The sequence below is a fragment of the Dermacentor andersoni genome, chromosome 11, assembly GCF_023375885.2.
Source record: "Dermacentor andersoni chromosome 11, qqDerAnde1_hic_scaffold, whole genome shotgun sequence".
Taxonomy (NCBI): domain Eukaryota; kingdom Metazoa; phylum Arthropoda; class Arachnida; order Ixodida; family Ixodidae; genus Dermacentor; species Dermacentor andersoni.
The window spans coordinates 70,173,434-70,195,253 of record NC_092824.1 but is presented as its reverse complement, the minus strand read 5'-3'; the positions used below and the strand labels follow the sequence as shown (position 1 = coordinate 70,195,253).

At 48.8% G+C, this 21,820-nt stretch overlaps 1 protein-coding gene across 1 annotated transcript; it reads left to right on the top strand.

Annotated features, from left to right (window-relative positions):
* Nucleotides 1-590: 590 nt before the first annotated feature.
* On the top strand, nucleotides 591-5,235 carry LOC126518249 (uncharacterized). Its single transcript, XM_072285290.1, has 2 exons — nucleotides 591-2,983; nucleotides 4,492-5,235. Exons 1-2 carry the CDS (start codon nucleotides 1,541-1,543, stop codon nucleotides 4,933-4,935), a joined length of 1,887 nt encoding a protein of 628 aa, XP_072141391.1. The 5' UTR covers nucleotides 591-1,540; the 3' UTR covers nucleotides 4,936-5,235.
* The last annotated feature ends 16,585 nt before the right edge of the window (nucleotides 5,236-21,820 follow it).

The following is a 21,820-nucleotide window of genomic DNA, read 5'->3' as shown; positions in this document are numbered from 1 at the left end:
TAGATACCGCGGCCGCCGCGGGGTGCCGCAACGAATCCACTGGCTAAGTGCACTGCGGCTCGCTGAAGACAAACGAGTTCGGCTTACGTTTAGTGCATCGTAAGGACGCCTCGCCATACTCACTGACGGGTTGCAGAATCAAGCATCTTTCCTTTCTTTAGATCACTATCATCGCCAAAATAGGGAGTAGTGGCGTCTACGTTGACATCGAGAAGCAAACGAACTGCACGCCTCGGTGGCAATTAGAAGGCGGAGAGTTGTGGGAACGCCCCGCTTCGCCGTAGGCTTCGCAGTGCGTGACATTCGTGAAAGGAACGTCAGCACAGCGAATAGGGTGTTTGACAATAAGTTCGCTTCTGCTGAACGCACTGAAGTACTTCTTCCGGCAAAGAATTTCTGAAAAAGCCTATATTAACTTCAAGTGCGTTTCTCCTCTTCGATAAAAAGTGGTTAAGCGCCATATTAACGTATCTGTTCTCTAAAATAGAGTGCGCCATTCAGGGAGCAAAGTTACGATGTCATTCGTTGCAATCACAATGAACACCCCCCTGAATTTTGCTGTTTATTCGAATAAACAGGAAACTTCTTGGCGAAGTCCCGCGGTACCGGAACCACCAGAGCCACGGCGCCGAAACAGCGGACCGAGGAGGACACAGACGCACTCAGAAAACTCAACGAATTCGTGAGCAATCTTCAAAAATTGACGCTTATTACAAATTGTTATATATTTATTCTTCGATAGCATTCTTTCCAGCATGAAGATAGGCGGGAAGTTAGACACTTCGAAGTTAAGGTACAAAACCGCTTTGGCCAGACGAAGTCAGTCTCCAAAGCGGATACAGAGATCTCGGGCAAAAATGGCCGAGACCAGGTACCACCTCTTTTGAAGATGTCCCACCGAACTACGACAGTCAATCCCAGTTAAGACACGCTGCTGTCTATGCGGGAGTTTTCCTATGAGGCAAGCATCCATCGTCGTATGGTGTTTCCTTTCCCTGAACCCCAGGTCGTTTAGGCCGAAGAGCCATCCCGTATTGAATAAAGATGCCTGATTCATTCAAGTGACTCATGTCAAAGCCACTCACCAAAACTAAAGCTGTAAATTTCAGGTCGAAAGTGTATATAGGTCGGAATGCTCCCGACGGCGCAGTATTCAGCGTGATCCTTGAATGCCTACCCCGTGGTTTGCTTCATCAAATCTTTTCTGCAGGCTCACGCCGCACCTCCGTCCTATGCGCATTCGCCGTCGCCGTACGACGAAAGACGCCGGTGGCGTGGCAGGTGTGCGGGACTCGCCGTCGTTCTGCTGGGCGTCGCCGTCCTCACCGTCGCCTTAGCGCTGCTCCTGCCGTCGCGCGCGGCGATCGGCAGCGCCAATGCCGGAGTGTGCGTCACGACAGGGTGCGTGGACCACGCGGAGAACCTGGGCCTTTACCGCAAAGGGAGCGCCATCGGACCCTGCGATGACTTCGGCAAGTTCGTCTGTTCCCACTGGGTCGTAAACGGTATCAAGGTAGTGCCGTCGGTGACCATCTATCGCATGGGCAAGTGGCTGTACGATCTGGCGCGCTCCCGATGGTACGAGGCCACCGGCAACAGAGTCGCGGCGAGGGTGACGCGTCTCGTAGACGCCTGCATGCATCGGGAATCCCAGACCGGCAACCACCACGACGACGGCGTCCAACAGCTCTTCGCCTTCATGACCGAAAAACTCTTCCCGTGGATGCTGCACGACACCAACAGCAGCGGCGACAGCGATCGGATACGAAACGACGGCCACCGGATACGAGACGAGGGCGACTACGCCTTCACGCTTGCGACCATCGTCAATATGTCCGTGGTCTGGTATGTGCCGCTCTGGTTTACCGTCGACCTAGTGAGGCCCTCGCTGGGACACGGCGCCTCGCCGCCGCACCGTTCCGTGAGCATCAGCTCGACGGACGTGGTCGACATCGCGCAGCGAGTACACCTAGAGGTCGAAGCGTACAAGCTCTACGATGCGTACGTGTCACTCTTGCTGGACGTCGTCTTCCGCGGAGGCGAGTTCGCGCCAGACTTCCGTTCCTTCCTACGCAACAGAAGCGCCGAAGTCCAGCGCGACGTCTTGGGAAATCTGTCGTCGAGCTTCGTCGCCAGCCGCGTCGAGCCCCGCTTCCTCCAAATGCGCCACCTGCCGGCGCTGGTGCCGAAGCTCGACGCTCGCGACTGGGTCGACGCGATGCAGTCCGCGTTCGGGGCGAACCCGCTGCTCACCGAGGATGACACGCTGTTCTTGACCGACTCCGGGCTCCTGGACGCCGTGAACGTCCTCTTCGCTTCGTACACGGCCCGGGAATTGACGTTTCACACGGCGTGGTGGTTCGTCCAGGTCATCTCCGCCGTGACCAGCGACACGATGCGCACGTTCTTCATGGGGAACAAGGTGGGCGAGGAAGCCTACCCTTTAGTCTGCGGAGCCCACACCGCCATGGCGTACAGCGTGCTGCTCGCCGGCGTCGACCACGGCACCGGCACAGCCTCCGCGAACCCGAGGTTGCCGGTGACGCAGCTCTTGAGCAACGTCCACGAGACGGCAGTCGGGAAGGTTCGGACCTGGACGAGCGCGTTGGGTTCCCAGGCGATCGGCGCTGTCAGCTCGCGCCTAGGCAGCACCACAACCGTGGTGTGGCCCAAAGCGAAGCAGAACGAGAGCGAGGGCGCCTGGTGGGGGGAGGCACTGTACGGTCCCGACTACGACAACGCGACGCGGGGCTTCTTCGGGCACTGGGCCGAGATTCGACGGCGATTGCGGGCGTCTCTGAACACCGATGCCTACCAATCCAGCCTCCGCGTGTTCCGATTACAGTCGTCCAACGTGGCTACGTACGACGCCGTCTCGAACGCGATTTCCGTCGGCGTCCAAGCAGTCACTGGGCCCTTCTATGCGGCGGACGGGACGAGTGCCATGAATTACGGTGGCCTGGGCTTTCTCTATGCCTTGCAGGTAGGGCGATGACGGAACTGCCTTAAGAAATCTATGAAAGAAGCTGCATTCGTAATTATGCGTAAATGAGTACACGTCACATATACTAGTGCTAATAGTATGTTTATGACCACCACGTTTGCATACATGATCAAAAAAGTTCGCTCCTGAATCGGCTTAAAATGCCGCGCTTGCACACGATACACGTCGCAGGTTCCGATACACGTTCCGTACAAAAGCAGAATCATCGTAGACAGGGCGATATATTTCGCCCATTTTTAACTTTTCCGAGCTGCATTTAAGTAACATACCAGTACCTATGAGAATTCATGTTTTGTTAGCTTTCCGTTTCTGTGCATCTCTTATATTTAACATCCTCGTGGCGCTATATGTAATTTTTCTTCTGTTTTTAGAAATTTCTCGCTGTTTACCATTGTCTAGCTATCCGCTGATAATGATGATGATGATGGTGATTTATCGGCATCCTTTTTGAAACGGCGCGGTGACAAGTATTCACCTATAGCCTACTTGAATGGGACACTAGGGTGCTTCGATGTCTGCGCCGCCTCCCGCCGTTACGGAGAAGCATGGGATCAAGGCACCTTAGGGGCACCAGCTGTTAGCGCCATCTGTGGGTAACATTTTCGGGCCAGTCGGGTCGCTCAATTGGGAATGTCTTTAAAAATTTCCTACGGCGCAACAATCCTGATATAACATCAATGACGTAACCTGGGCCGGGATAACTCAAACCTAATCCACTGCCTAGGACCCGCACATATGGACGGTGCCCCAGCCATTTCGATCTATCATGGAAGACTGATAGCAGATTCGAAGTAAAGAAACAGATTGGAATAGTTTTACGTTATACCGACACTGTACGACATTCCCTCACCAAGCGCGAACTTTACAGCAGAAAACTCCTGCTGTAAAACATCTGTGTAACCACGGAAACTGATATACCGGGTGTATCAGGGTACTTTTTCAACATATATTTAAATTTTACCTGTGGCAGATAGCACAATTCTAATTCATGAGCTGGTCTACTCGAAGAGGCGGACATTACTTCAAGAAATTGCAATGCATAATACACAAATTAACAAAAATTCAATAATTAACGTTCTAACTAATTATCTTATTATGGCCCATATCGCTATTTGCAAATTCCAGCCGTGGAGTTCGCAAGGCGGATCCACTTGAAACGAATTCTCAGGATGACACCAGCATCGAGATATTAATTCCCGAACTGCATTGGCGTTCCAGTTACTTTCATAACAAAACGTCGTTTCATGCATCAAGCACAAAAGTAACTCGAACGCCAACGGTAGCCGTAAAAGTACAGTGAGCGTAGGAATTGTGCATAGAATAATAGCATAGCGCCTGTGACGCCACGGTAATAGCTATCACAGTGTCTGACTCGTCTGACGTCGAGATCGGCCATCCCGGTGTCTGACTCGACCCGCTCGCATCGAGTTCATGTTAACGGAGCCAGATTTTATATAATTCTGCTGGGCCACTTCCCGTACCTGCAGGTGGTGCGAACCATCAATACACTGACGCTCCTGCTCGACGGAGACCGTACGCCGTCGGCTTGGGTTCCTCCAACCAACGATACCGACGCCAGCGGGGCTCCAGGGCAGCCACTGTGGAAGCTTGGCACGTGCCCTTCCTCTGACGCGTCCGACCACGTGACGTCGCTCTACCCCGTACTTCCGGCACTGGAAATCGCGCACGACGCCTACAGGCGGTTCCGAAACGTCGCGCAGGACGTGCCCCTCCGGGGACTGGAGGCGTACAGCGCCGAACAGGTCTTCTTCCTGACGGCCTGTCACGTGACTTGCTGGACGAACAGCTCGGGGCACCGCATGTCGCCGGAGTGCACCGACGCCATGAGCAACTTCGCGCCGTTCGGCGATGCCTTCGGCTGTCCGGCCGGTTCGCCCATGAACCCGCGCGAGAGGTGCCGGTTTTTTTGAAGTGCCCGCGCGATCTCTTATACGATCGAAGCGAAGTCGAAAAATACTTCACATCGCTTTCTTTTTCTTTCATTCTTGCTTTTTGTTAACGTCCTGCTATGTTGTTCCCGCTTCAGCTTTTTTGCTCGTTTATCGTTTTTTTATATATCGGGACTCGGCGAAGCAGCTGCCACGACACAAACTATCCGCGTATTGAAGATAGTATTTTAACAAACCATACAGTGAAAACTCTACGCCATTGCTGTAGTCCCGACACAAGGCTGCTGTAAGGGTCCTCGGCAGATGTTTTTTACAGCGAAAGTACCTCTAGCACGCATAACCCTCGTGCGTATACCATGCAGTTGTGCAAGGGTGCGAATTGTCATCGGTAGCAATCATCGTAATGATAATCATTGTTATAGTTTTCATCACAGTTAATTTAGCGAGGTTCTCAGAATAAGTACGGTTCGTCATCAGTCATCGTGTTTTGTCGTGTTTTTAGACTGCACATCTTCGGGATCAGCCTGCGACAGAGGTTAGAAACAGCTGATTTTGGAAAGATACTACCGCACTGCTGCCGGTCCTTGGGAAATTTCCCTAGATCTGGCGATGTGAGGCCTTGTTTACGAAGATGTTTCCTAATCGAGGGAACACTTGTTCTAGGACGTGGAGGACACATAGACGTGCGAAAGCAGAGCTGCGATGCCGCGATGACCCATACGAGGAACTGCTGACGTCACGCTGTGTTTTAATTTCAGTCAGCGCAAATCACCTTCGCATTGGCACGCGAAGTATGACTTGTGGCCGCACCGCGGTGCAGTGAGCGCCTCCCGCCATGTAAACAAGGAGGTTCGCTAATGAAGCAACGATATGTACTGTTGACTTGTGCGTCTCTTTAAAATATTTGCCTGTAACCGGCAAAACAAACGTATGCTGCTATACCAAACGAAGCAGCACGTGCGAATCTCGCCATAAGCAGACACAACTCTAAGCCCGACAAAGCGGTCGAGGCTTTGCGCACAGCCGCCTATTCATGCACCCGGTACCGTTCATGGGCTGCAGAGCAACTTGCTACAGAGTCACATTGTATAAGCACAGTGGTCACGTGTCTACGTCAGTTTCAGCCTGGATAAAGGAACAATAGGACGTGTAGAAGGATGTTCGAATAGGACGTGTACCTCCGTGGTTCGCTCCAAATTACTTGTAAGCGCGTAAGCATGGTTGTACTACGTCACCGCATGCAAGACAAGTTTGTTCGGCATACTTTAGATTGGCGTCATGAAGTGGCAAACTTTTGATACTGCTACATTCCGTAAGGGTCATCCCGTGCCAGCTTTCTTAGAATTCGAATGAGGTTCCGAGTCAATCTTGGCATTTCGCTCTTGTCCAAACTTGATGATGATGATGCCTTTGATTAGTTTGGCGCATACCCACTCACTGGGATTGGCCATGAGCCGGGCAGACTTCGCTTATGAGTTAATGAATTCAAAAATCTATAATTTTGTCGCATAAATTGAAGCGAGGAAAGTTCAAAATGGTTGAGTAGACTGTCATTCAGTCAAGAGAAAAAAAATTATGTATAATATAAATGTGGCAGTAAAGGAGGAATGAAAATAATAAGGTCATCAATGAAATCAGTTTGATTCAATAATGAATTTTTCTAAGGCGATGCACACGTTCCTGTGTGAATGCCCAAGCACAGACGCTCCGAAAGAGCAGTAACGGAGTGCTCAATGGCAGGCCGAGCTGTCGCACTGCAATTTCTAATGTCATTTTTCTCAGAGAGGAGAAACGCCGGCAATCCAGAAAGTAGTGTTCGATCGTCTCTAATGAGTTGCAAAAATGGCACAAAGGGGATAATGCCAGTCCAGATCAGTGCACGTAAACATTTAGAGATGGGACTCGACAACGCAGTCCCGTTAATGTCCTTTCAGTTTGTCTTGTTTTGCAAAATTTTCTGCTCCAAGGGAAGTGTAAGTGGTGTAGTTCCGAGGATGATTTAAGATTTGAATTTGATGTTAAAAGGATGTGTCTTCTAAACCTGACAGATGTGATAAAACCCATCGTTGGAAGAATGATAAGCACCGGGCCGCTGATAGAAGCCTTGGCCAAGCTGTCTGCCACTTCATTCATAAATATGCCTTTCTGGCCAGGTACCCATATTAATCGTAAAATCCGCAAATGACTTGGAGCCAGTGAGTACAAAGTTTTTAATATATGCGACTCGCCGGGAGCAGTAAGTGAGGTGCACAGTGACAAAGAATCTGTGAATATTACCGGGGTTGTTCTGGAAGATTGTAGCTTAAGTAAAGCTAGGACAACAACTAGGCATTCCGCTAGGTATATTGGAGTGAAGTCGGGAAGCCGAATAGAAAAAGACCAATCCAATGATGATGAAAGAACTCCGACCTTTTCCTTACTCTGCGAAGCGTCTGTTCCTATAATTGCGTTAGTGTGGAGCTGATCAAAGTGACCCTGGAGTAAGACGTTAAAAGTTGACGTTAAAAGTAAGACGTTAAACGTAAGACGTTAAACGTAAGACGTTAAACGTAAGACGTTAAAAGTAAGACGTTAAAAGCTGCTCTGCATTATTTGGGTATAAGTCATAAGTAATAACCAATTATTTGAGATGCTGTTTACCCTGATTACATCATTTATATTTACATATAACGGATTCAATAATGATTGTGATATAATCACTTGTGGCGTGTGAAACCGAGGCCATTTGACTCGAAAATATTGGACTGGTTGCTTGATGACGATGAACTAGGACCTTCTTCTAGGGGATTCATAGAGATTTATGAATCTTTGAACTGTGAGTATTTGAAATCTCATTTCAAGCGAAGGTAATAGTGATTCCTTGTAGAGCACAGCGCTGGCTACAAACTTTGGTAGCCCCAGACATACGCGAAGCGCTTCCCGTTCCAGCAAAACTAGTGGACGTAGCTTGTAAGCAGGGGCGCCGGAGAATAACACACAGCCGAACTCTAGTATAGGTCGGATATATATGCGGTAATTCATTATGAGTGTGTGTGTGCGCATGCCCCATCAATTATTGCTTATCCTTCTTAATATCCCAATTGCACGAGAAGCTTTTGAAGTTATGATGACAGCCAATTATGATTTCCATCACAAATAATTCCAAGGCACTTGACTTTTTCTATTTGTGGGATAGTGGAATGGCGGTATGAAAGGGATATTATGACTGGCTCATATAGAGGGAAGACAAGAATGGCATTTACATTAAGGGACAAGCGAATACTATCCAGCCGTGCTTCTAGCTCGCATAAGTAGTCCCGTAAGCACTCTTATAGTGACTGAACGTCATTTGCTCAAGCAAAAAACGCTATGTCATCAGTGTAAACGTAAGTGCGTACATTCTGATGATAAGGAATGGAGCTGAGCGAAGATAAAACTGCGCCTTGAGGAACGCCGCCCGTCTGTCTGAATTTTCCCGATGAAATTCCACTTTGTGCGCAGCAAAACTCACTGCCCTGCAAGAACTGCAATCTACGTCACGAAGTATTCAGGTTATCCAATATCCTACATCCTCTTCATTAATATGGGGCATTCCACAGTATCGTATGCTTTAGAAATGTCTAATGTAACAACAGCTGCACACTGTTTTTGGTAGCGCGCCAACTGGATTGGCTCTCTGTTTTGCATGTCGACCACATTATAAACGTGCTGACGTCTTCTTCTGTGAACATAGCTTCAAGCATGAGGCTGTGTTATTGCACGTTGAACTCTGGTGTCAGCACAACTCACACTGCAACATTAGGTCTGTTCGATTCAACCACGTTTCTCTGCACCTATGCAGCGTGCGCTGCACCTAGGCCCTCGATGTACCAAGGTACAGCGATGCACCCTGCACCCTTGTCCTTCAAAGCATAGGATGTAAGCTATGGCGCCGCCGACATGTAGTATACCACTGGACCTTGCAGCGTTGGTGCAGCCCGGTGCCTCAGAACCGGCACCACCTGCATATTTAGGCTTTAGTCTGTTTGGATGACAAAAAAAAAACTTTATAAAATACATATTCACAACCTGATTTAGGAGAAACCTAGTTTGGGAAGTTCGCAACACTGTAATGGAGAAAACTGGCGTTAGCTGGTCAACGAAGACTCCGTAATCAAAAGAAAAGCACACAAAAATTGATTTCAAGAAGCTCATTGATTTTGTGAATTTGCGCAAAGTATGATGTGATCAACATAGGTCAAAAAGGTGAATGCGCAGCCTCGATGCATTGCTGCCACGATGAAGACAACTGTTCTTTTTAGAACGCTAGCTCCAGGATGACGATTCTCTTGTTTTGCCTCTATTTATCAGATCAACTTTCAATCTTGCTTGCTTGGGTAAAGCAGTAGTCAACTGCAAATCCTCCCATCGACGAAGCTGATTCCCACACATAACCACTCCAGGCCCAAAATCTCGCATGAGCCAATGAATATTGTAGTTGCACATTTGGCGCACAAATGTGTACTCGCTCTTTCAAACTTTGTGCTTCTGCTACACTGGCGATCATACACCAGCACACGAGTCACAGCTGCGATACAGAAACTTATTTGCCAAGGTTTCCACGTACAACTGTGAAAGCATTTGTCTGTTTATCGAAGTGTGGCTTCAGGAGAACTGTTTCTTAACTTGTAGTATCGACATCATCAGCATCGAAGCATAGCATAGCAGTATCAAAAGTCATGAAAATTTGAGTCAGGATAAGTAATCTGAAGAACTTGTCAAGCTAACCGTGAAAACCATGTCATAAGAGACCTAAAAATGCATAGGCACAAGAAGAAAAGCTGTTTTTTGCATAGGTTGAAAACGTGATAGGAAAGCTCGGCTTTTCCATTTCAGATTGGGCAAAGGGCCCCTACACAGGCTAAATATTATTCAGTGAAGAAGTGTAGAACCTATATACACAGTCGTAATAACAGGTTGCGATTATTGCTGCATTGCACTTTGCACGGAACCCGTAACATAAGCAACGACTCACGCTCTATTCAGGAGCAGCAACGTTTCCCTTGACAGCACAAGGCGGAGTGGGTGACCTTTCAGGTGAGGCGAGATTCCTGTGATGCCCCAGCATTTAGTGAGCAGGACTGACTGTTTGGCTAGTTCAGCTGGCATGATAATTTGAAAATAGCGCAAAATTCGGAAGAACAAAATAAAGAAGTATGTAGTTTTCCAAGCCAAAACAAAGGCATGATTGTGAGGCACGCCGTAGTGGTGCACTCCGGTTAATTTTGGCCACCTATTTTTTCTTTCTTTTTAATGTCCACCTAATGCACGGTACACGGGCGTTTTTTTTATTTTTATTTTTATTTGTATTTATTTATTTTTTTTTGCATTTAGCTCTCATTGAAATGCGGCCGTTACGGCCGGGCTTCGATCTCGCGTCCTCAGGCTCAGCGGCCGCAACGCAAAAGCCACACCACCACCAGCACTGAGGGTCTGCAGTCTCCAGGGCAAAACTGACTACTTGCAACTGCTCTTTCTCCGCGTAGACTTTGTGGGAGGCCGCGCAAAAATGGCAGCCGCCGTTCCCATGGTTTACGTAGACCGATCAGTCATGGTGCAGCGGGATCTCGGTAGCGGCGCCGACACTGTGGCCGCTCGGGTGAGCGTGTTTTCTCGTGCTACGTGCACGTGAGTCTTCTTTCCTCACTGGCTCAGGAGGCAATATGAACGAATGAATGAATGAATGAATGAATGAATGAATGAATTAAAAACTTTATTTTCACGAAGAGGTATCCCGGCGACGGTGGAACCCTCAGTCCAGGACCGCTGTGGCCTTTGCCATCTTGATAGCTCTGTCGGTGAGCTTGAGCTGTTCGTCTGGCTTCGAGCAGGACAGCGCAGCCTCCCGCAGCGGTGTTGGTGTTTTGTGCACTGGCGCTACCTTTGGTTTTTGGCAACCCCTTGTAATGTGATAAAGCGTTGCGTGTTCACACGCATAGCGGGCATTTATTCTCATATGTTGCCCGATAGATTTTGCCGAGTAGACTCAGATTGGGGTACATATTAGTCTGCAGCTGTCTCCAAGCAACCGACTGCTCTCTACTAAGGTCTTTGTGGGGAGTGGGGTAGATCCTCCTTAGGGCTTTTGGGTTTCCTAAAACTGCTCCACAGCGTCTGGTGACTGCGTCCGATTACCCGTCGTGGTGTGCGCCCCCTGGTTGGCGCATGCTCGGGCGTTGGCATCGGCACGCTGGTTCCCTGTCACAGTTTCATGGCCTGGTGTACGCGTAACGAAGCATCTCGAAAAGGTGATTTTTCTCGTCTTCAGTATGCGGATGGCCGCAGTGGATATGCGTCCATTGCTGTACCTTCTGCGCGCTTCTTGCGAGTCCGTAAGTATTGCTGTAGTGGCCTCTTCGCCCTGGTGGGTGAAGGCGAATGCGATTTCCGCTTCGTCGGCCTCGAAGATGATGTTGCCTTTGATCGAAGCACAATTTATTTCTCTAAGCTGGCGATCAATAGCGCTGGCTACCGCCCCGGAGTGTTCTTTGTATGTGGTCGCGTCGACGTCGAACACGTCTTCTCTCCCGGCGAAATTTCTTTTGTGTGCTTCTGATCTTGCCTCTCTTCTGTCCTTGTATATCTTAAGGTGCATGTTTCTCGGTGTCGGGCTGATATCAATGAGTTCTCAAATCTCGTCAAGTATGGTTTCCGCGCTGCTAATTTCTCTCCAAGCATCCCTCATACCCAGTATCTTCAGCGTGTTCTTGTCCGTTGGGGTCAGCATGAGTCATTTTCTGCGCGAGAAGGTGAGCTTCGATGTGTTCTTGCACTATGTACTATGTATATACATACATAACGACATAATATGTCATGATATACAGTACGATACAGAACAGAGGTGTGCTCACTGACACGGACTGAATTGCCATGCTATGTAAGCCAGTGACGGTGGCGCTTTTGTGCGTGCTTTTGTTGTGTGAAGCCCGAACACTGGTAATTTTAACTGCATGACCAAAGCAACAATGTTCTTTCTTTTTTTTTCGCCAAACAAACGTCGACATAGCTTGTTGTAGGTCAACAGATCTTCGCTAACATGACCTAGACACTGACTGCGTAGAGTTCTGTTTATCGTTATATTAAAAATGTGTAAATTGAACTGTGCAGATATATCTGCACAGTTTAATTTATATCTCAAGGTGTCAACAAGCTATGGTCCCAAGGAAGACTAGGCAAGGTTATACGTTACGATAGGCAACATGATGCCTGTACAGTGTAATCTAAGTACGTACAAAGAAAACGAATATAAGTAATTGTTGAATATAAGCTCTCGACAGTATGAGCATGCAATGAGTACCACATTTGCTCACATAATGCTCGACTTTCTTTTTCCACGGAAAATCGATCCGGAGTGAGGGGGTGGTGTAATTACACGGCGAAAATTTTCCGAGCAAGGGTTCTAGGTGCCAAAGAGAAAACGAAATAAAGTTGCTGTAAACTACAGTTCTCACACCAGCTATTGCAATCTCAAACAAAATGTTACTACATACAAAGCAACATTTACCTTTGTAATAAGAGCTCAGGTTCTACTCTGGCGGGAACTGCAAGGACCCTCCATTTGCGAATAGTATGGCTTAACCGGGAGCCAATAAACGAATAAATAGCATGTTTCTGGGCAGACCCACTGTAAGCGGGTTCCATCCCCCTTAGTTCCTAAGTAGGTGCTACGGGAACCAGCAAGCTTTCCAGCACACCAGGCACCTCAGTGATATCGCATTCAGAGGCACAGCTGTGCGCAGGCACACACACGCACACACACACAGAGTGAAAACAAAACAGACCCAACGGTTTGTTATGTCTTCCCAACAAGACGCGCTGGATTCCAGGACGTCCGATGAACGGGCAGGAGCAGCGGAAGAGACTACGGATTTCCGCCGTTTACTACACTATTCAAAGTCAGTGTCAACACTGTAGACACTGACATTTTTATTTATTTATTTATTTATTTATTTAGAAACAGTGCCATCTTGCATCGGCCTTCAGCTTGAAACCAGACATGTAGCTTCCATGTCACCCTATGGCGAAGCGAGACTACAGGCAAACAATGCAGGGGTTGCTGTCAACTTGCTACACAGAAACTTCACGAATTCGCAGAAACCTCCCCACTTGCAATTTAGATTTGATTAAACTGTGATTGCAGGCGTCGATTGTGTGCTCAGCTGCCATACACTATCATCATCACCGGCCAAAACAGGCAGACGACAGTCGGTGCCGCAATTTTCAAGAATGGAACGATTGACTCAGGAAAGAAAAAGAAATTATGTCTTGATGAAAAATATGTGGAGTGCAAGCGCTACGCGAGAGCGGGAATTCTGCGACTAAATACGACATAAGTTTACGACGAATATCGAATATAAGGAAGGCATTTTCGTATTGGATGCGACTTCGTTGTAACAAGGTATGACTGTACAAAGATCACAATGTTTTTTTTTTTGTTTTTTTTTGTCAATACAACCCAAACATAACTGTAGATCACTTCTAAATTCAACGACTACTGAAATGAGAAATTCGCCATGGATCTCCATAAACGAAAAAGACAAATAAATACTGCTTCGCACATATTCAGCAAACAATCTTAGATGTCACATGCAAACGTGCATGCTCATTTAATAAATATATGCGATTGTGGATAGAGTCCATTTAAATTTTACATACTAGCTAAAGAATAATATCCCCGTGAGCCAGTGGGCCTCGGTACAACATATATACCGACTCCAGAGAAGCACAAGAATTACAGCGTACTAAACGCCCCATAAACTTGCGTCAGGTTTCACTTCTATGTCACACAACAGTCTAAAGTGCCACAGGAAATCACCACAGAAATAAATTATGCAACGCCGTCCTTTACGTGATAAATTATGTAAAACCTTCTTAATTACAATTAACTTGCACTTTCACTTGCACTTACAACGCCCTCGTTTTTTTTTTTTTTTTTTTTTTCAGCGCATGCTTTCTTCGTTCGAGACGTCTTTTTTTGTCGTAGTTTAAGCAGTTCGTTTCCGACCCGCGGCCATCACTTTGGGAGATGTTATAGCGACACGCTCAGCCTGGCTCAGGTTCAGCACGACATGATAGTCATCGTGCTCTTCTTTGTTCCAGACCACGACAGTCTTTCCACGCTGTTCACATTTGTGCACCAAACTCGGGTCTATTGACAAATGACCCTCACTTTCCCCCCACACCACTCTCCCCTTCACTACCGGTGTCAATAAAGCACACAGCATTGTCGAGTGCTGTAGGTGGGGAAGCCGCGTCAGCAGTAACCGCGCTTCCATCTGTGGTCGATGGTTCCGGGCCGTCTGCAGTCGAGATGACCGAACTGCACCTCGAGTCGTCACTTTTCTCGTTAAGAAAGGCAGGCCCAGGCAATACGTCACCATCGCACAAACTTCGGCTCGCTTCATTTGAAACATTGTCCATGCCACAGACAGAAACGCCGCCTTCTGCATTCGCATCATTTTTCGTCGTGCGCATCTTCTCCAAGTAGCTCAGTTTTCGAAGCTGCGATGTAGCCATCTTGGCACATTTTTTTTTATGTTGTCTTCTTAGCCATGGCTCCCGTCACCTTGACCCTTTTTTCGGAGAGGCCGATGACTCCGTGACGGGTAACACGCGTTTCACGAAAGAATGCGATGGTGTTTGCCCGTCGCTGGTCACAGCCACTTTCCCACCGGTTCACCGATTCTTTGGTAGTCTTCAGGCGTTTCTGCGGCGCTATGGGTTGCAGTTGTGCTGGCGTTCGCTTCTTGGTCTCGTCAGCCTTCTTCGACTGTCGCACGGGGAACTTGGAGATTTCCTGACACCCACGTTCAAAGCTGTGCCGAAACTTTGTCGTTTCTCATGAGCCTGCCGTGGTGTCCTATATATACGAAGTGTCGTGCTCTGCGGGCACGAACGCGCCTGTGTTATGTACGTACCGCAAGGCAAAATGTTTGATCTTTGGCGAGGGAACGATAGTGAGGAAAGACGCACGGGCGTAGAGGCGTGTACGATGCGAACGACAGTGGTAGGGCCGACTATTCGCCCGTTTCTTTCCAGCGTCTTCGACATGATAACTGGCGGGCGACCGTGCCACGCCAAGCTAAGCACGCCCCATTTGTCCCGACGAGCTACTTGGAATTGGCAGCGGAGCAAATGAGCGTCACATAGTTGCACTAGGCGTCAGCAGCAACCACGATATAAGCGAAGTTCGGTAGGGCTCGCAGAGAAAGCATCGCTTGAAAAAAACTTAATTGTGTTTTGATAGCTCCAGAAAGACTTATTGCAGCTTACGGCCGTCAAGATGACTTGCGCTGACGTCATCCTCGCCGCCATGTCGGAGGAAAGCGCGTATACAGCCGCAAGCGCGAACCCCGACGCAGTCCTATATCGCAACTTGATAAGAGCCCGTCCAGGATGCGTGTATAACCGGCTGCAAACACTGATGCTGTGTTTCCGACAGCGCATGCATAAAGGAATATCACACAGCTTACCAGGCGCGTTGCTTCCAGGCTGAAAAGTCACGCTGCCCTTCCGGACGGGTCCATGGAAAGATACCAACGCCGCGACCGGTCAGCAGAAGACTGTCCACGCGGGCTATAACAACGGCTTACGAACTACCGAGTGCATTAAAAGCCAGGCTAACTCTCAACAGAAGGTTTGATGTGGTTCATGAGACATAGACGTCGCACCATGAACTGCGTCGGGAACGGCACGACTTGGGTTACTTTTTCAACACTGCGTCGCCGTTGCAACACCGGTATCGACTGGAAAGCGTGGCCGCTCGAAAAAGCACAATGCGAGCCTACAGAATGAAACCATCGAGAAAAAGAACGTTGCAGGACCTCGCGAACAGCGTCACAACCAGACGGCTGTGTGCGGTCTGTGTTCAGCGCACTGGCGGACCGCAAAGCCACGTTTCACGCGTTTATTTCGCGCTAGCGGGAGCCTAGGTAACGGCTTTTCGTTCGCTGGTCATCGATGGTTGATAACAGAAGACGATGCTGAGTAACATGAATAGCCGAGCGAGAAACCTTATCAGGTGAACGCTGTATGATGCCTCGCGGAGCGCGTGCCGTTCTTGGCTCACCACGACAACAGGCAGTTTTAGTTGGACGTCTGCAACAGTTCTCCGTACGCAGGAAACCCGCGGAGGGGACAGCGCGCATGCGCAGTACGGAGGAGTGCGCACGGTCTCTTGCGTGCGCCCGCAGCTTTCCTAAAGCTGCGTAGCGTTCGCTGTGGGCTCCGTGAGCTCTGCGGGACGTTCTCGCGTGTTCTCGCGCGTCCACGAGAGCGCATTTGTCTACCTTTTCGATATTTTCGATAACGGCTCTTGCCGAAGATGTGACTCCGGCTTGTGGTTTGGCTTCGTGGCGGCTGATATTGGCTACACAGTTTCAGAAGATAGCATATGGCGGTGCTGATTAGCACACTACCGGCTCCTGCACGTAGAAGTCAGCAATTCCCTTCTCAACCTTTGCGTACCGCCAACTAAAGCCGTTTCATGCGCGCGTGCTTCGCTAAGTACACACGACCTTGCGCGCTGCGTACATGGGTGGTTGCGGACAGCCGACTAAAACTGCCTAATGTCTGACAGAGTTCCATCAGCGATGTTTCTAACAGGCGGTCACCCCTCGTAACCAGAAATGGAAGCGCCGGACGCTGCCAGCAAACCACAGTGCCGGCTCACAAGCGTCCGGCTGTTGTAACGACATGTTTCATTTTCCATTATTTCCTTATAATTCGCGGTGCCCAGTGCTCGATCCCGGCGATAACGGCGACGTGGCTTTGCCTGAGGCAATGACGACGGACGCAAAATAGAGAAGTTGTATAGATGCCACACAATACGGTCATCGATGAACCGTCATCGGCATGCACTTCTGTAAATTTGCTCATGCGGGTCGTGCGAGCGTTGACAAGCGTGTTAATTCATCGCTTTCCTTTTTTTTTTTATAAGGCCAACTTGTTAGTCCAGCATCCTCCTCGTCCAATTCGTGCTTCTTTGCCGACATTTCTCCTCAGCTGGCAGCTCTCGTGGCACCACGAACCAACTAAGCCAGCTCCATGTAACGCTCTGTCATTGCCACGAGACGTGGCCTGCGGACATCAGCACTTTATCGTGAAACGACTACGTTTACAATAATTGGAGACATTCGAACTGCACCCGGCCCGCGCATAAGTCCACAGTCCAATGGAATTTTGAGCTGAATGCCCGCCACGAGTTTTAGCCACCGGTGTAGCTCAGCTGCTATACGGTGTTATTAGATATTATTTCCCAACGTGTGGGACAAAATACATAGGCGTTCCAGTTACGTTAGCGCTTTGATGCATAAAAACGCGTCTTGTTAAAAAATGGGACACCAGTGAATTTTTACGGCGAGTTTGATGGCGCATATCTCCCAACTAGTATCATGCTGGAAATTAGTTCCCAGCAGATACGCCTTACAAACTAACCCGCTACAATTCGTAAATTGCAACACGTACTGCAAAGTAATTAAGAAACTGATTAGCTTTAGCTCGTCGAATATGTTTCGATTTCTCGTGCATGCACCGCCCGCCTCTCTGAACAGTCAACCTCAAGGACTAGAATTACGTCACCTGCGACAGGCGATATTTGAAAATTCCGCAGGTCTTGCGAGTGATCACCCCGTATGTTAGGACAAGAAAGGATTGTCTAAACAAACATGACGCGAGGTCTATCCTGAGTGAGAAGCACCAGAAAAATTTTTAATGTATTTTTCATCGAAGATCCGCAATTACGCACTGGCACATAGCCATTGACCCAAATGGACATCAAAGAGGTTCATCGAATGTGTCGCCCATACCTGTTCTCGCACACCCAGTGAGGCATGTTGGGGGAAAGAGGTTCGTTCAGGATGAATTGTGGTGTTTTATGGCACAAGGACCATGTCTGGCCAAAGAGCGTCATGACAAACAGTAATGATATGGATGAACTGCGGATGACGTGGACAATGAATTCCTTATGGCAGATGTGGCATGGTTGTAAAGGGGCGTAAAACATGTCGCTGTAAATGGCGTGAAATATATGGGTACTAAGATAATGGCACTGATCAGTTAGGCACGTGGGCTACGGAGATAGGGTTTCGTTAAAAACACAATACAACAAAACATAACAGTGACACTTGAGCTTCAAGAGAGCCCTTGAATACAAGGGCTGGTAACCGCGCGCTAATATTTACCTGGCCAAATGATTTTGAGGGTGTCTCTTTCAGCTCAGAACTCACTTTTCAGATTAAAAAGCGGTTCATTGCTAAGAAAAAATGCTGGGAGGAGAGGTATATTTACGCGATATGCAGAAGGTAAATACTTTTTCTTCTCTGCTTTTAATGCACAGCATTGAATAAGAACATGGAGGACTGTGAGATTATTGCCGCACTTACTACAAGTCGGATTATCCATCCCAGTCAAGACGCAAAGTGACTGCCGCAGGTGTGTCGTATTCTTAATCGCCAAGCAAGTACACCAATCCTTAATTTGATTTTTGCGAGCTTCCTTACATTCCTCATTTCACCAGAGAATACGTCGTTTAGAGTGCGATCCATTCCTTTTAGGAACACATATTGACGAAGCATAAGTTACATACGCCATCAAATATGACACTGCATCATCAATAGGGAGAGTACAGATGTCATCCCAGGTCAAGATGTGTCAGCTCTCTGTATCGTTTCGAGTGGGCACAGTCGACATTATGTTAGATACGGGACCTTTTCCCGAGCCTCCGTCGAGTTCACTAGACCACATGAAATTGTGCAACAGCTAATTAAGGAGCGAAGAAGCACGTATACCACATTCCCGAGGCGCGGCACGTGCAAGCATGTTGGCGGCCCCCACCTCGTACGCCGCATCTGGAGCTATTCACTGCTTGACTCTTCCCGAAAGTGAAGCGAGAGCCTGGCACTGTTCCAGGTAACGTGGGTCCAAGAGGCAAGACGGGTGTAATGCACCGTGAAGCCCTGGCAGCAATCCCTCCCGTCCGCCTTTGTCACGGTAGTTGCAGACCGGGAAGGCAAGACCGCAGAGCACTCGGACAACTGGGGACCAAGGAGCGACCCTCTCCACCGGGTGTGACACAATCGCACGGGCGCCTACCATTGGCCGAAAATGGCGTCACCTGAGCGGGCTCGCCGATTGGCCGAACGTGACGTGACTTCGAGACACCGAAGGGCTTAAAAGACACAGACCGGGAGCAGCAAGAAAGCATTCCTTCATTGATCCCTTTCGAGCTTCTTGCCACGGGCCGCAGCGTCCGAGTTGCTGTCGGCCCGTAATGACTCTATGACTGTTAATTTCTTGGTCGTCTCACTGTAAATAATGTAAATAAACCTCCAAGTTTTCATCCCAAAGTCATCCTCGACTCTTACAATTTCAACGGGGCAGACGTGGAGAACACCCATTGCCGTTTGTAAATTTTAAGACGACTGGGAAAAGGTCCTTGCCGTATGGATTTTTGATCACGTTCCACTCCCGGTATCGCACGAGTGCACTTGATGCAATGCTTAACTCTATACATGAGATCGTTTTATTTGCTATGTAGTAGAACGTGGGCTCTTTCTTATTTAGTAAGCATGCACTTGAGGAGAAGAGGAAATCTTTATAATAACCGCCCTCTCGAATCACAACGAGAATCTTCTGAAAGGGTGTTATGTGCATTGAAATCACCTACTACACGATGTAAGGTTCGGGAAGTTCTGTGATAAAGCTCGGGAATATTGTTTAGGAAAGTTGATAGCTGGGAAGGATGTATAGATAACTAATAGTTACTAAGCTTATCAAACAGCACGGCTCTGATTGCAACTGCTTCAAGGGGCGTTTGCCGCTTCAAATGCTGTCAGGCGACACCCTAATATACTATTATGGTCGCACTGTACGACGAGACGAGAGCATCATTGCACTCTTTGCAGTAAATGGCATATCGCAAACGAAAGTTTGTGTGTGTACAATTGAAGTATGTTCCGTGTACACACAGTGCCCTTGGAGTAAACTTATGTAAGAGTTCATTTATAGCATCCAGATGGTGGAGTAGACCTCTCACATTCCAATGTATTATTTATGTAGCATACTGGAAGTATTTTGTGCTATGTGTCAAGAAAAATTAAGTTAGCTTACGAGACCTTTCCAGGCGCCGTGATACGGGATCTTTCTTTTTTCCTGGTGCGCCCCACGGAGCTGCGCCGTTACTTCAGTGTGTGAGACGCCGGAGAAGTGCTGGTGGCATCCGCCATGACGCCCGCTCGGCGGTCATACTCGGAGGTTTTTCGGGCCTTTCAGCACGGGCAGTGGCCCTGGAAGCGAAAGGCCCTGAAGTCCACTGGCCATTTTTGGCTGGGGGCGCAGCAGATCTTGCTGCTCTTGCGGGGGGGGGGGAGGGGGGGGGGCTGATGGCCTGACCGCCGTGACACTCCGCCCGACTTGAGCGGCCGCCGACGGATGTGGCGCTGCCCCCCTAACGCGTCACATCGGTGTAGGAAGGACTGCACTGATTATGGAGAGAAAAACGCTTACGTGCCTCTGGGAAATATAGGCTTTATTTGACTTTCAGTTCTGTGATCTCCTTCTCCTTTTTTCCACGAGGAGCACGACCGCGAGTAGACGGGGTGATCTCCATCACAGTTGGCACAGCGGGTTGCTGAAGTGCAGCAGTCAGAAGCGTGCTCAGTAGAACTACACTTAGCACAAGCAGCGGGCCCTCCGCAGCTTTGCGGCCCATGCCCAAAGCGCTCACACTTGAAGCATTGACGCGGATTTGTGGTGTACGGCCTGACACGAAGCTTACAGTAACCGGTTTCTATTGATTCAGGTAGGTTGCTGGAACCGAAAGTAATGATGATGTACTTGGTCGTTATTTGCTTGTCACCTTATCATTATCCTTTGCACCTTGACGACATTCTGCAAGTCTTGCCATCCTTCAAGTAGTTCGCATTCACTGAGTTCGAGAAGGTCATCTTCCGAGATGACACTGCGCACTAAGTTCATCGACCTGCGCGGGCCCACTGAAACAGGAGTGTCCCCAAATTCTACGAGATTTGAGAGTTTGTCGTACTGCGGTTTGTCGCGACCTCCGAGAAGAAGATCGCCGCTTTCCATCTTCGTTACTTCGTAATTTGGGCCGATTACTTCCGTGAGAGATTTAGCTACAGGAAATTCTGAGATCATTCGGACTGTCTAACTTTCATGCTGGATGTGTACAGCGTGGTACTTCGGAAAAGAATATTTCGGCTGCACAAAAGACTGAATGTTTCATCGGTGCGCCCCATCTTCATCGAGCGATCAGGTATGGGGAGAAAACTGTTTGCCATATAAAATTGGAAAATTCGACGCCGGTGGTAGCCACCCACCACCGAGCCCAACAAGGGGACGCAACAAGTTTCGAAGAATACCTGCAGACGCCAGCCATGTCGCCGCTATAACCTAATATAAAATACCCAAGGTTGGATAACTACCCCGGGTTAACCCTTGTCGCCAGAAAAATCGGAAGTGGGGACAAGTGGAAAGGAAAGACAGAAAAAACAGCGAGAGCGAAAGCAAAAAAGATTGAAGAGGAGGGCACGAAAAGGCGATTGCCGATTTCCCGCAGGAAGGTCAGCCTGGTGGCGCTGTCTATGTGAAGCAGAGGCCGAAGAGGTGTGTTGCCTCTGGCAGGGTGGCCTTGAAGGTCCGAACACCCTGCTTCGGCTCAACCCCCAGGATCCCACTTTCTCCAGCACATGAGGGCCCAACCCTCATGTGCTCGGGTACTTGGTGTCGCAACACACCGAACACCTGATTCCGCAGACGCCCCTGCGGTGGAAAGAAGACCATTGAAGAGCAACACATATACGCCAACGCACACACGGTAACACAAGTTGACATCAGACGGGTTAACTGATGAGCGACGCATACTCAGTGC